The sequence below is a fragment of the Pleurodeles waltl genome, chromosome 10 (assembly GCF_031143425.1).
Source record: "Pleurodeles waltl isolate 20211129_DDA chromosome 10, aPleWal1.hap1.20221129, whole genome shotgun sequence".
In the NCBI taxonomy this organism is placed as follows: Eukaryota; Metazoa; Chordata; class Amphibia; order Caudata; family Salamandridae; genus Pleurodeles; species Pleurodeles waltl.
The window spans coordinates 1,052,148,271-1,052,162,201 of record NC_090449.1 but is presented as its reverse complement, the minus strand read 5'-3'; the positions used below and the strand labels follow the sequence as shown (position 1 = coordinate 1,052,162,201).

General features: G+C 43.8%; 1 protein-coding gene across 1 annotated transcript in view; it reads right to left on the bottom strand.

The window, feature by feature from the left end:
• The window catches only part of ZNF385D (zinc finger protein 385D), a 420,680-nt gene that overhangs the window by 300,810 nt on the left and 105,939 nt on the right, over positions 1 to 13,931 (bottom strand). Inside the window, exon 2 of the mRNA XM_069212061.1 lies at positions 619 to 770. Coding sequence (XP_069068162.1) covers positions 619 to 770 — 152 coding nt within the window. The remainder of the gene's footprint in view (positions 1 to 618; positions 771 to 13,931) is intronic.

Here is a 13,931-nt window from a genome sequence, read left to right as displayed (position 1 = left end):
AAAATTTTGGAAGTGAAGACCTGAAATTTAGTGCATTCTAGAGATAAGTACAAAAATAGGAAGAGAGACTTTGCCATACACCCTGAAAGGCTGCTGGATTTGGAGCAGTCAGACAGCAGGCTGGCGCGTTGAAAGGCTCGTAAAGTACGGATGAAATTAATCCCATTATAGACTTGCCCACTGATCCCTAGCGAGGAATTCTGATTAATGAAAATCACTTACCAGGTTTTGCAGTTACTCTAGCCACACACACACCAATTCCTGTTTAGTGAGACTTCTGATAGTGATAGGTTGCAACTTGGTAGCTTTCTTTTAAAAACACCTGTGTATACATTTATAATGTAAATGTATCATTTAAAATGTTTTGTTTTTAAAACTCTGTAAAAGTAGAAATCCTATCCTGATCATTGACTCCAGGCTGCGCAATCTAGTTTTCATGTCGGCAATGATCCGACGATAGAATTGTGTTGTGTGGATATTTTACAGAGCATCAAATGATGCATAGGACATCTATAAGGAATTTTAAAACAATTTTTAAAAAACATTGAACATGAGAGCATCTTAACAAAATGGAAAATTGATTATCGCGGATCACCAGACCATCCCTCCCAGACTCACCACGTTGAAGTTTGGGAAGAGGTTGACTGCTGCAGCTGCTGCTGCTGAATCCAGGGAAAAGGGGAAGAAAGATTTGATATCCAGAGGTGGTTGCAAAGTAGGGATGGGGGACCGCACCAAGGCAGGAAGAGCCGGGCTCTGACATGTGCCACCTGCAATGTAAGAGAAGAATTGGGTTTAGCAATTTCATACTATGGCAGTGTACGTACTCAAGATGCCATGCATATCATTTAGATGAAGTGTAACAACTAGGTCCTCATTTGGACCAAACCGTGCTAGATTTTTAGGATGTCCACAAATGATAACTTTATGTAAAACTAATTGAAATAGAGCTCATTTACCAAATCAATGTGTATCATTTACATCAGATGTGGCACCGGTCAATGTGGTCACATGTTGTAAAGCACTGACATAAGTCAAGTTTCTTCTGAATACCATTATGCCATCCGTTTTATAGAATGAGACCCAAGTCATAGATATCATTCACGCCATAAATTGATACTACTTTTTGATGCTAGAAACACACATACAACTGAGACGGGTCTTATACATCCTACATACTATCTGTATGTACTAGCTACGCCTGTTAGAGACTGTAATGAGACCATCCATGTCCTGTATGCAAGGGGTTGACTGCTGCATACATTTATGCAGTCATATGCCACATGGACAACTGATTGCAAGTGAGGAGATGTTGACTTGTGTCATCAGGTTGCTTACAGCATTTGGGAGATGTATATGGATTGCCTCTATAAGCCACACATATGGAATAAGAATCAAGAATGCCACCAAGTGCAGATTGCCTGAACTCAATTAACTTTAAGGGTGCACAATGTGTAATGCTACATATGTGTTTTCATGATGCCTCCCAAAAGAGCTGATTTGGTGCTACATGGAAGTCCCTATAACAAACTGCTTGTGCTCCCTTTTTTGTGTAGGGACTAGAACCAAGTTTAAAAAGCCTTCCAGGATCAAAGTTGGTCTCTTTAGTGTGAATGGTGATTAGAAGGAAGTTTCAGAGATGGGACCCTTGAACTAAAACTTTTTCTCTATTGCAGAATTTGAAATTAATATATTTTTCGAATAAACATTATTGTTGGTTGTTATAGATAAGCCTGGCTATCTCAGTATTACGCGGTGGATCCACTACACAGACACCCCTGCCTTATTCAGATTATATAAGATATCTATGTTCACACAATATATTTTATACAATGACTCAGTATTCTAACAAAAATATACTTTCAACAATGCTGTGAAAAAGGAGGCAAAGCCCAATTGGTTTGAAGAATATGAACATTTAAAATATCAATTTGACCCTGGCATATATTTCACTCTTCTTCTCTTTTTTACATTTCCCGAGTATCACACAGTTACTAGCACGAGCCAACTGCGTATAATAATGAATTTTGTTAATACCGCTACCCAGGTACAAATGCCAAATTAATTCAGCAGCATCAAATTAATTTTTCAGTGATTAGAACTTTGAGGCACCCTTCACTGATTAGCCTAGTTCATTTGGATTTCATCTAGAATGATGGAACAGCAGGGCTGCATGAATATTTAGGAACTGCAAGGGAGGCCTGGCCCTAGCAAGGCAGTATTTTTATTATTGCGGTTGCCCATTAAGCAGGACAGATCTCCACAGGGAATTTCTGCCTTTGTTTTTACTTAGGGCCTCGTTAGGAGGTTGGCGGGCCGAATGTTGCCCACCAGCCCCATGGAGAGGAGACCGCCACGGAGTTGATGGTCTCTCACCCCCCCAGCCCATTTACAAGGTTTCCACTGGGCTGACCTACGTAAACCTAAGAAAACCGAGGTTTCGGACGGTCAGAACAGTGGAAACCGTACGTCGGCATAGGCCTTGCCTCCTGATAGAGCTGAGGCCAATGCGGTCGCACAGAGACCCTTGGAATACACACTGTCCGCTGTAGCAGACAGTGTGCATTATGAGGGTGCTGTGTGAGGGGCCTCTGACCTGCCCATGCCACAGGCTTGGGCAGTGCAGGGCCCCTCCTGTGCCCCCAGCACTGGGTTTCTGACAGCCTTTCCATGGTGGGCTCCCTGCCATAGAAAGGCTGGCAGAAACAGGAGTCATGATCAGCACGGCGATGCTGAGTTCAGTGCCGCCGTGGCTGACCACGAGTCCGACCACCGTCAGCCCGTCTGGAACATTGTTCCAGGCGGTGATGGCAGTCCCCTGGCAGTCCGACTGCCAGAGTCGTAGTGTGGCGGTCAGTGCACCTAGACTGCAGTGGTCCTACCACCACTGTGAGTCTGGCGGTCCCTGGATCCCCATATTCTTAATCAGTCCCTTAAATTGACTCTAACTAGACCTCATCTCTGTAAATACAATAAAAGGACTATGGGGCCTATTCACAGTCTGCATTTTCTAGTAAGTTTAAGAAAACTTCAGGAATACTAGCAGTGGAGGCCACCACGAATCTCAAGGGGAGGGGTGGACGGGGGATAAAATAATCATTTTTTTTTTTAAAGTACCTATTCCTGATGCCACCAGCTGCCTCACCCCTCGCCTGATAGTGATGGTGTCCCAGCAGTCCCTGGGGCCCCAGCACAGGCTCCCCACACAATCCTGGTGCCAGTCTCATGCTATACCTTGATCTGCCGCTCAGACAAAGCACTGGAGTCTGTGAGGTTTCTCCAAGATGGCTGTACAACACAGCTGGGTTAGAGAAACCTAAGTGCGCATGTCAGTTTGGCCGGCCTAAGACGGACGGCCAAACTGACATGCGTACTTACTGCACTCACTCTACACCTCCTCCATCCCGTGGCCCAGCCCCGAACCTCCGTACATATGCTGGCTGAGCCAGCAGCTGAAAAATAAAATGATAGTAAAATATTGTTTTATTTTTTAGCTTCTGGCTCCTGGCCAGTGGGGCGACGCTCCTTTGCCATTGTGAAGGAGCCGCCCTTGTACTAGTCACATAGTACAAAATGCTATTCAGAGACCTACAGGCGGTGGTCTCAGTGTCTCCTATCTTTATTGTGTGGAAGCCTCTACCCCAACTGCAGAGATCTCCACACACATACACATAACTTTTTGTGGTAAAAGTTGGAGAGACAGGGGTGGGGTTTGATGGAAACATGGGGAATACTTACTATAAAATGTGAGGGATTTAGGAAGGAGTAAGGGCGGGTTTAGTGAGGGACCAATATCCACCCACAAAAGAGTAAGTTGATTGCTGCTCACAAACTGGACATCTAAAGTTACTACACTGAGAAAGAACCTACAACGGCCGCTAAAACCTGGAGTAAGTCTAGCACAACAAATGGCCTGCCAAGGGTGTTATAACACACTCCCATTGAATACAATAGATGGAGGGACACCATGAAAAATAATGTTAAAATAAAAATAATTGACTTCAACTTTTTTTAAATATGCATAAATATAATTTAGAGATAGAATATCAAATAAATAATATTTTATTAGGAAATATTTAATCATCCTTTTCAATTTAGAAAACTAAATGGAATTTTAATGTTTTAAAAATGAATTAAAATAATGTAAATTATCATATACATATATTTTGGGAATTTTTAACACATAGCACATAAATATAAAATATTTATTTTAGGTGGGAGTTTTGTTTTTAATCTTTTTAAATCTAATTGTAATTTAATTTAATATATTTAAAGTAATTAAATACTTAATAGAAATTGTAATTATTAGTGCTGTAATTTTTTCCCATGTTGTTTTTAAATAAAATAAATATCAAATAAAATTAATTTGCATTAATATTTAGCATAAAATATTTTTACCATTTTTTTAAAGTTGAATAAACTTTAGAAAATTTCCCTGTGCTTTACTATATTGAAATCTCTAGCTTGGAGGCAGATATCTTCACTGATTTGAGAAACGTTATTATAATTCGCAACTTCAAACTTGTGAAAAATTGCCTCGTCTCCATTTCAGGGAATGGAGACATGTAAGTCTACACTTTGTAGTAAATTTACACCCAGAAATGGTAAATATCTATGGAATCTAAAAATGTTGGAGCAAACCTGCCTTAGCATAGGTGCAATCAACGTAATCGTCTCAGCTGATCTGTGGCTGACCAGATTTGCTTTTAGCTCACCTGGCCACATTCTCGTGATGGCCCCTGAAGGAACTAGCAGGGTTGTGGTAGCCGGACGATTCGGCAGGGTGGAGCAAGTTTCACATATAGTGATCAATTCATTTTAAACTGAGAAGTACAGATATGTGAATTGAGAGAACTGTCTGTGGTAAATTCACAATCGATGCGTACAGTCATTCATATTTCTAACTTTTTTCTTTTAAAAAAAGTGCTTTTTATGTCCTTTGATTAAATTAATGGAATTAAAGACAAAATGCCTACGTGAGACCATCAGAAGACACTGCAAGCAGCGCTGATAACAGCAGAGGTTAAACAGAGTTCACATTTCAAGGCAGAATATAAATGAGCTGTTCCTTCCCCCTTATCAGCAGATGTGCTGTTATATGGAGTCCATCTGGCGCTTCAGAATGCCTTACAATTAGTCAGCATTACGGGCACTTCTTTTTCTAAAGCCAAAAAGGCTGTTTAGATAATCAATGACCCTATAACAAACGAGCCGGGATCTATGGATGATCACACGCAGTCAAACTTTATTTAGGTTTTATCTCAAACATTGCATCATGGTGGATGGGAAAGGCTATTGTGCATTAAAAGCTCCAATTCTGAGCAGGCAGAAAGACATTTTCTGTCATCACAATCTAGGCAACAGGGTCTAGACTTCTCTTTGGAACAGGGAGGCCCTGCCAGGACTTTGGGATGGAAGTACCGGAAATAGTCTGAATTCCCAAAGGTCTCTTCAAATAGAGAAAAAACCTTCCACCTATATATATGTTCTTCATATTAACATCCAAAGGCAGCCACTAGAATTTGAGACACTCTTGTCATAGATATGTCACGTGATTAGTTAGAGGCATATTGCACAATTATTCACAGACATTTCACATGGATGCAGTTGCATGACTCAGAGATTAAGGGGTGTATTTATGTCGGGGATTGTGTCACTCTTGCACCACGCAACAAAGTGCAAGCGTGAAACAAGTCAAAAATGAGATTCATGAAGCCACACAAGGCCACTTTATGTGGCCCGGAATGGGTTCATAAATCCAGAGTAACGCATCGCAAAGGTGTTCCCATGCAACGTCCATGGATTTTGGTGCATTCCCAGATTTACCGGAAGTGATAGACCTGGCAATGCGTCAAACCTGCTACGCCGCCCCAGTGAGGTGCAACGAAGAGAAATATCTTTATTTCTCCTTGTTTTTTCCTCTTTTCCTCTTTCTATGTCTGCTGCATTCTGAGTCACACTTAGTGGAAAATGTTTCACAGCTTTCTTTTTGTGCAGGAGGGTCTTCCTTTCTGCACAATCCTCCATACAACGCATGCCAGGGCAGGGGCAAAGGCAGGAATGCGCTGTATTCTTTTCAATACGGCACATTCCCGCTCTTTCTCTGTCACGCAGTGCGGCAAGGTGACTTGCTGCGTTGCGCTGCATTGCATCATTTGCCCGTAATGATGGCCCTAAATACCCAGAAGAGGCTTCACTGATGGACTTTGCTCCATATTTTGTGCTCATTGCTGGAGGATTTTCCTTTGTCAAACAGCTCAAGTGAATATTATGAATAGTCTGGGAAAAGGCAGGTAGTCCTCCCTTTTGGGGTACTGATAACAGGAGTACCTACCAGTCGGGGGAGTGGGCCTATTGCGGGTGTAACCCCAAACGTCTACTAAGAAATGTAGGCCTCTGTTTCCCCAGCTTTTCTCTTGAAGCTTCAGCCTTCTTGGAGCAAGTGGAATCTCTGGGACACAAACAGTGGTGCCATGATGAATTTGTGAACCTTGTAACTCAGCCGGGGCTGGTAATGGAAATTACAGACCCACTCGGAATTAAGGACCAACTCCAAATGATGGCCTAAAGCAGGGCCGTCGTCAGAGTCCCTAAATGGCTCCCTGATAGCACTTCTTCTCTGCACTTTCTTTATAACTCTGAGACATTTGACTTGGCATCAATTTTTGACAAGTTAAACTTAGTGGGCAGAGAAGTGTTCCTACTTCTGGAAGTTGGCAAAATGTAACAAATAAAGCATGGATAAAAACAAATAAAATATAATACACGTATACAAGTGGCAAAAAACAAATTTTCTCAACTTTTGTAAGACTGTGGAAAACTGTGCATCTTTTGATAAGTATGTTAAATATTTTGCTTGACTTGACATGGCGCAATAATGCCCTAAAAAAGCAAAGTATTGCTAGAGTGAGGTAAAGCAGACAGTGCTACAGGAATTCACTCCAGAGCTACCACTAAAAGAAGTTGTAGTCCCCACGTTTAGGCTGGATATTTGGAGGCCAACAAAGTCTGATGACCTTGCCTTTGGCCAGATTCCAAAGAGCGTGCTACAGACATGCCACGGTCACACTGTGGTCAAGCCGCCTCTTCGGAGTGGGCCTGCTCCCTAATAATGTGGGCCACTCAGGCCACAGCTTCTTCATCAACCCCTCTCCCCATGTCACTTACACCCAGTAGTAGAGTGCCAGGCAGTTGGACCTAAGCAGCAGCTATCTGGGCAGTAGGCCACAAGTCATCGTTGCGGCAGATGTCTACGACAGGCGCTTCTGTGCAGTCGCTGACGTGGACCGAGGTCAGGCGGCGACTCCACCCCCAACGGTTACTCAGACCTTGCATTAGTCGTACTTTCTCCCGCGAAGCCCCCTCATTGGCTGCAGGCAGTCTCTTGATTTAAACCCAATCAGCTCTGGGTGTTGGCATGAATCTTCACTGTACAAAGATGAATTTCCTTGTTTATTTGAATGGATATGTTTTATTTTGGATTACAGCCAGAGTGTGTGCTTAAGAAAATCATCATTAGCACACTTTCTGTTATGAAATCCCAAGGGCACTAGTGAGTACAATATTAACCTTCAGATCTTTTACTAGGTGTGTTTTTGTTAAAGTGTACATCAGTGCAGCATTCTCAGAGAGGGAGACAGTGATAGGACACCCACTGTACATTACAGTAACTCAATAAAAGCATCACGCCTGGCTTGCAGAAACAGTGTTTCATCTCTATTAGGTGAGAGGAAAGAGCACAAAAATAACTCCCTCCCTCCAACCATGGTCTGCCTAAGCACTGCAATGTGCTGAAACTTATTAACAGAAATAAACTGATAACTCGCCTAAAGCGTAGTTATCTCATGCAGGACAATACCCGAAAAACAGGACCAATTTTTCAGCAGGGGAGAACCAAATTATGTGGCAGAGTCGACTATATTATGCGGCAAGCAAAGTCAAACTATATGGAGTAACATAGCACATTTTGTGAAACTATTACTTCATTATTTTTGTTGTTTGTACTGTTAATAACACTGTATGTACCAGGGTAACACCCAAACTCATCAATAAGCAACTGAGAAGTGACCAGTCAACCTTTATGAAAGACCTTCGACTGTGCGATAGCATGTTGCTGCGATTATTTTAACTTTTGATCAGTTTGAGCTGGAAGCAAAATTTGAAAACTATGAGGCAGATGATGTGTTATTTGGCAAATCTATAATAATGCGGAAAATGCTGTAGCAACAGAATTACATAATTCCAGTAGTGCTGAGTGAAGTGGATCCCTATGTTCAAAGCTAGGGATGCCTCTGTCGAACAATGATGTGAGGGTGTCCTATGTGGTCATGTCCTGCCCACGCCGGACAATGCACTGAGGAGAATTTATAGGACTGAAACCATGACTTGACCAACCCCTACAATGTGCCCCAGATATTAGAGATAATTAAACCAATGAACTACCTAACCTTGATGATAAACTAATGGTGAACATTATATTCAAACTGTGTCTCGCCCAAGCCCAACGCAACCCTGAAGATGACCTCCAGTGACAAATCATGATATCCCCAGCCTTGCAGTATCCCGAAGGTGATCTGTGTGATCAAAGCCATGGTTTGCCCAAGACCAGCATACCTGAATGATGATCGAGATGGTCAGATCATGGGAAAACCTTCGGGGACTGTCCTGAAAACTATCAGTTCAAGGTTTCAATGTAGATCCCTTTGCAAAGTAAATTTGTCGACCACAGGGATCACTTTCACAAAAGGGCAAAATTTAAAAAAAGGGGCAAATGAGAAATGATGGAGGAGGGAAAAGAAGGGGTGTGTGAGGCAGAGAGAAAAATGGGGTGGGGCAAAGCGTGACACGGTCTGAAGCTCATGATGGACTATGGGGAGAGGAACTAAAAGTGAGCAGAGGGAGAACATAAGTCAGCCAAACTAAGAGGATGTGAAAGAGGCTATGCACTGAGGAAGGACAAATACAAGAAGGAACAAGATGCAAAAAACTAATTATTGAATAAGAAGCAATGAAATGAGTGACATTGAAGCCAACTAATAGTAACCAATGGGCAGACTTTAAGTGCACTGTAAATTCTTGGTAAGCCCACAATAGGTCTTTTGCAACCAGACAGCTAAGCTCTCTAGTAGGCGCGACCCAAAAAAACGAATCCTTTTGAGGGCACGCCCTCTCTCCGCCCATTCTGTGTCGTCATAGAATGAGCTACCGCCACCTACACCTTTTTACTGCGTGCAAAGGTTACAAGCTGTAGCTCATTTGGGGCTGGGAATAACTCAGCAGTTTTAAATGAATAGGTTTAGAAAATGAATGCAAAGGATCAAAGTATTTTTCCCAAATTTATTCTCAGGGCCACTGGAAATTTGCGATTGGCTGTGCAATTTTGGCATAATTATAGATTTGCTGCATTTGCCATATAATCTGTCATCTGCCGTATAATCTGCAGATTGTAACAAAAAAAAATTGTTTTTTAGCTCCTAGGTTTCAAAAATTACTAGGAATGCAGTGACATGTGTTGTTGTGCAGTGGAAGGTCATTTGCAGTGCTGGACTGCTCACCTTACTGCTGCTTCTTGCCACATCAGGGTTTTAAACAGGTAATAGTAAGGTGAAGTCAATACCCATACAGTGTTACCAAATTTAACAAGCATTTCCAATGCAATAGGGCTGGCATATTTTGAAGTAGATAATTGTCATTTTTTGACAACAGCGCCCACGAATAAAAACAAAAGAAAACATGAGAGGAAATTGGGAAAAGATAACCTGGCAAAATAACAGAGAGTTAGCTTTAAAAAATAAAGCTTTGCAATTTTGTGCCTGCTGGGCACGTTTTTGCCAGTCACAAGCCTTCTGTTTGCAGGGCATTAGAAGTTAAAAAGAACAAGTAGCACTTGGATAACATCGGGAGCAGCGGACGGGCACTAATTAAGTTGAATTAATTAGTGCTTGATCCCTGCTCCACACAGAGAAACGGAAATGGTGCCCGGCGTGCCTTGACGAATTATGAGGCTGTAAAAAAGAGTGCCATGCAAACCAACAAATAGTGAGCGGCAGGCGGGCTCCAAGCCTTTTACAGACCACAAGAGAGTCTTGCAAGCGAGACGCATGCACTAGCGTATGCACTCGCAGGCTCAACCCCCAAAATGATAAAAAATGAAGTAATACTGGTACAAAATGTACCAAATTATGCTGCTTAATTTGCCTTTTCTTGACTCATAATTTGCTCAATCCTGCCGCATAATCTGGCCATTTCCTGCAGCATAATTCCAGTGGCCCTACCTATTGTTTTAAAAATGTATAGGATCTCCTGTTGTATTATTCAGGGGAGTAACTTCTGGGGGTGTTTGGGGTGTTACATCCCCCTAATAATTGTATTCTGTAGTAAATACTTGGGTGCAAGTGTTTTAGGTCAGGTATGGTGGGGTGTTTGACAGATTTCGAGCTTTTTACTTACACGTGTAGACAAACGCACACACACACACTATTTTCTCTGTTTTAAAAGCCTGGAAAATTGTTATTTTACAAAATAAGTTAGAAGTACCCCTCAGAATCCGCACTGCTCTCCCTTACCTACTGCTCCTTAAGACCCTCCAGCCCCCTCCCCCCCAAACAGTGGATAGTGTGGGGAGATCATGAGGAATACTGATAATAACAGCAGAGGGAGAGATGTGGCCTAACCTCAGAGCTGCCGACTTAGGAGCTGGGAAACCAGGGAGTCTCTGTGTCGGCTCAACGTCCTGTGATTCTGGGCAAATCACTTAGGGCCAGATGTGCGGAACATGGGGCCAGATGTAGCAAAGGTTTTTACCCATTCTGTGTCTATGGGAAAAAGTGTTCGTACATATGGCCCTTAATCTGTCCTTGTGTAGCGTAACTGGTGCTCATGTAAAGCGCTGCAATGCCTTCGGGTCGTGTTCCCGCTAAATAAAACTGCAAAAAACATGTATTTTAACCTGCGTGATTTGGGGGAATCTCACGCTCTCCCGAACCCAGTGTTACTGATCAATCTGTGCCCTGGCAACACTGAGCCGCGCAGATCTGTTCTTCCCGAGATGGATAAGACGTAGCGCGAAGTGAACTGCACGACTTAATATCACCAGTGGCGTAACAAAGGGCCCCGCGGTTCGGGGGGCGAGCTCCGGGGGTCCCCTCAGCACAGTACACTGGGCACGGACGGCAGACCACTGCCTGGGTCCAGACAGGGCCCCCTCCAGGTACTTTGCAGGGGGAGGCCTCAAGATTCGTTACGCCACTGAATCTCACAGAAGTGTATTTACGCGCTGTTTTAATACCAAAATTGTGCCTGACGCAATACTCTGTGCATAAGTGTCAGTGCGTCCGCCTTTTCATCAAATACAGACACCAAACCCCGGAGTATCCACATGGGGGCCCTTGTCAGATTCCGGGGTGTGGCGGATGAGGGAAAGAGCCTCCCAGGAGAGGGAGGGTCAGTCAAAGGTACACACATCACTTGCGAATGTTCAATCATGTGTTTCTGTGCCAGTCCCGGGGGGGTGGTCCACACGCTGAGGGCATCGTGCCCCTCTAGGGCCCCAGGATGGCACAGAAACGTCCGTGTGACAAAGTGGCCAGGGTGCAGAGGAAATGACGCCTCCACACAGGTAAAACAGAAAACAAACTGAGTGGATGATGGTCAGTCTCACAACATTAATAACCGCTTTTCTTAACAGTGTACGTCTGGCGCTGCTAAACCCTACACATAGCACGCCTCGCTGTTACTCAACTTAAAGGCCATGGATGAATGGGTGGGAGGCTGAGGTGGTCTTCCCCGGATTCAGTTTATGACCTGCAGCTCACAGTAGATGTTAGTGAGATAAGCGATTTACTCACTGAGCCATCCGGCCATCATCAGTTTGCCCTCATATTGTGCATATCCAAGCCCATCCAGTGACACCGTTAACCTAAGATGAATGAAAGGCTGAACCAGTCCCACCTGGTCAGGACCCTGAGACCACCATGTAAAGCATAGATCTTTGCACCACTGAACAATTTAAGACAAACACATCAATTGCTCGAAGACTGCCAGGAGGTCAGTGAAAGCGCACAAGTTTAACAAAAATATATTTCGAGTTTTTTCTGTGTCTGCCTATCAATAGTCCGTCCGAAGGGTCTTAAAATCAAGGCGTGTGAGGGTCATCATTTCATTCCCTCTGGGAACGAGCCACGAACTAACAGCCCCTGAGTGCCGAGGGCTTCGAGGCGCACATCCAAAACACACAGGGATTCTCACAGCGTTAATATGCAGAATTCGCATTTCTTGGCTTGCATTCCGGGACACGTACTCACTGATAACTGAAGACACTGTGAAAGGCGGGCACCTGGCCATAGACTGCAAGAGCCTGGCACGGGCTGAGCATTTTATCACACAAGCTTAATTTCATGAACATTTCGAGCATCGAATTCCTTGCATTTTTACTGTTTTATGTATTTCTTCTATTTTTGCTTTCTGTGTCATTTTCACTCGTTGCAGACCAGGTTAAGCAGAAAATGTCTCACTGGTAATGTGAACGATGGCGTGTGCTGCAGCTGAATGTGTCCCTCTAGAAATGGCTTGGGGCGGAACTTTACAGACTCTACTCAATGCAGTGAGCAGGCGCCTCGAGTCAGTAGCGTAATGATCATGGACGCCCCCGTCCGGACTTACTCGGGAGCCCTCAGGACCAGGTGCTGCTCTGATGGGGGCCCCTGAGCTCGCAAAAGCCCCTGCGGGAGGCTGCGGGGGCCTTTGTTACGCCACTGCTCGTGTTACTTGTACCTGAGCAAATCAATTCATGCATGCTATTACCCAACGGTAACTCGTACGGTATGCACAGTTCCCAGACTGCATACTTATTCTGCATTATGTAATTTCGCCTATAGAAAGTTTTTTTCTAGCAAGGGAACCATCATGGGATTCCAAAGGGTAGGCCTGAAGAGAACCCCTGGAAGGTGAGTCTGTAACTACCGAGCTTAAATCTGCGATTCTTGAGCGCAGATGGGGATCTGAGCTTGTAGGTGTTTCATTCTTCAGGCAGAAATGGTCCGCGAAATTGCATAATTTTCTTTTGCACAATTATGCAAAACTTCGGAGAATTTTTTTGAAATTATGTGTGGTTACCTGAAATGCAAAACTGGCATCTGATACTGTATTTTTGTATGAAATACATCCTTCCATCGCTTTTGGACGCAGGGGTGCAGTTCACTCTAAAAAAAATTATTTGTGCTGCGCCCATGCGGTAAATATTTACAGCGAACAGCGCGTTTGCTGTAAATGTTTACTGCAAACAGCAGGTATTGAGATGTGGCTACTGTAATTTCAAGAACTTCGTGTAACAAAATTAACTCAAAAGTACCAAAATGACACTATTTATGCCGGTGTAAAGCAAATGTCGGGAATATTAGACAACTGTACATGAAGGCTATACAACTGACTTGATCTAAGCCCCAACACGATGGGAGTAGTTACGTTTGATTAGTTAAAGGGCTCGGCTCGTCAACAGACCAAATACCTGTTGTTTTTTCTTCCATATAGCGCCAGGAGACCGAAGGCTGCTTCGTGGCACTGATGGGGTCCAGGTGAGGTAAGCAAGGGGCAGGAGAAATGGGTGAGTACAGACAGGACAAGTTTCAAGGGTCCACTCAGTGAGAAGAGCAGATGATCTCACTGGGTCTCCTGACCTCCAAGCGCTTCAGGGAAGCGAAGACAGAGCCGGAGGGTCACCCTGATAATCAGGGGTGCGCCCCCAAAGGAGATGCACTTCAGCCACTGGAAGGCGAGCAGGTGAGTGAGGTTTTCAGAATGATCAATAAACATGCAAATCACCACTGAGACATAAGGTAGGTAAATCCTTGTGGGCATCCTGACAATCTCACCACCACAAAATAAATCAATCCCACGATGCTTGTTTCCAGTCCAGGGTGGACCTGGCCTGTCAG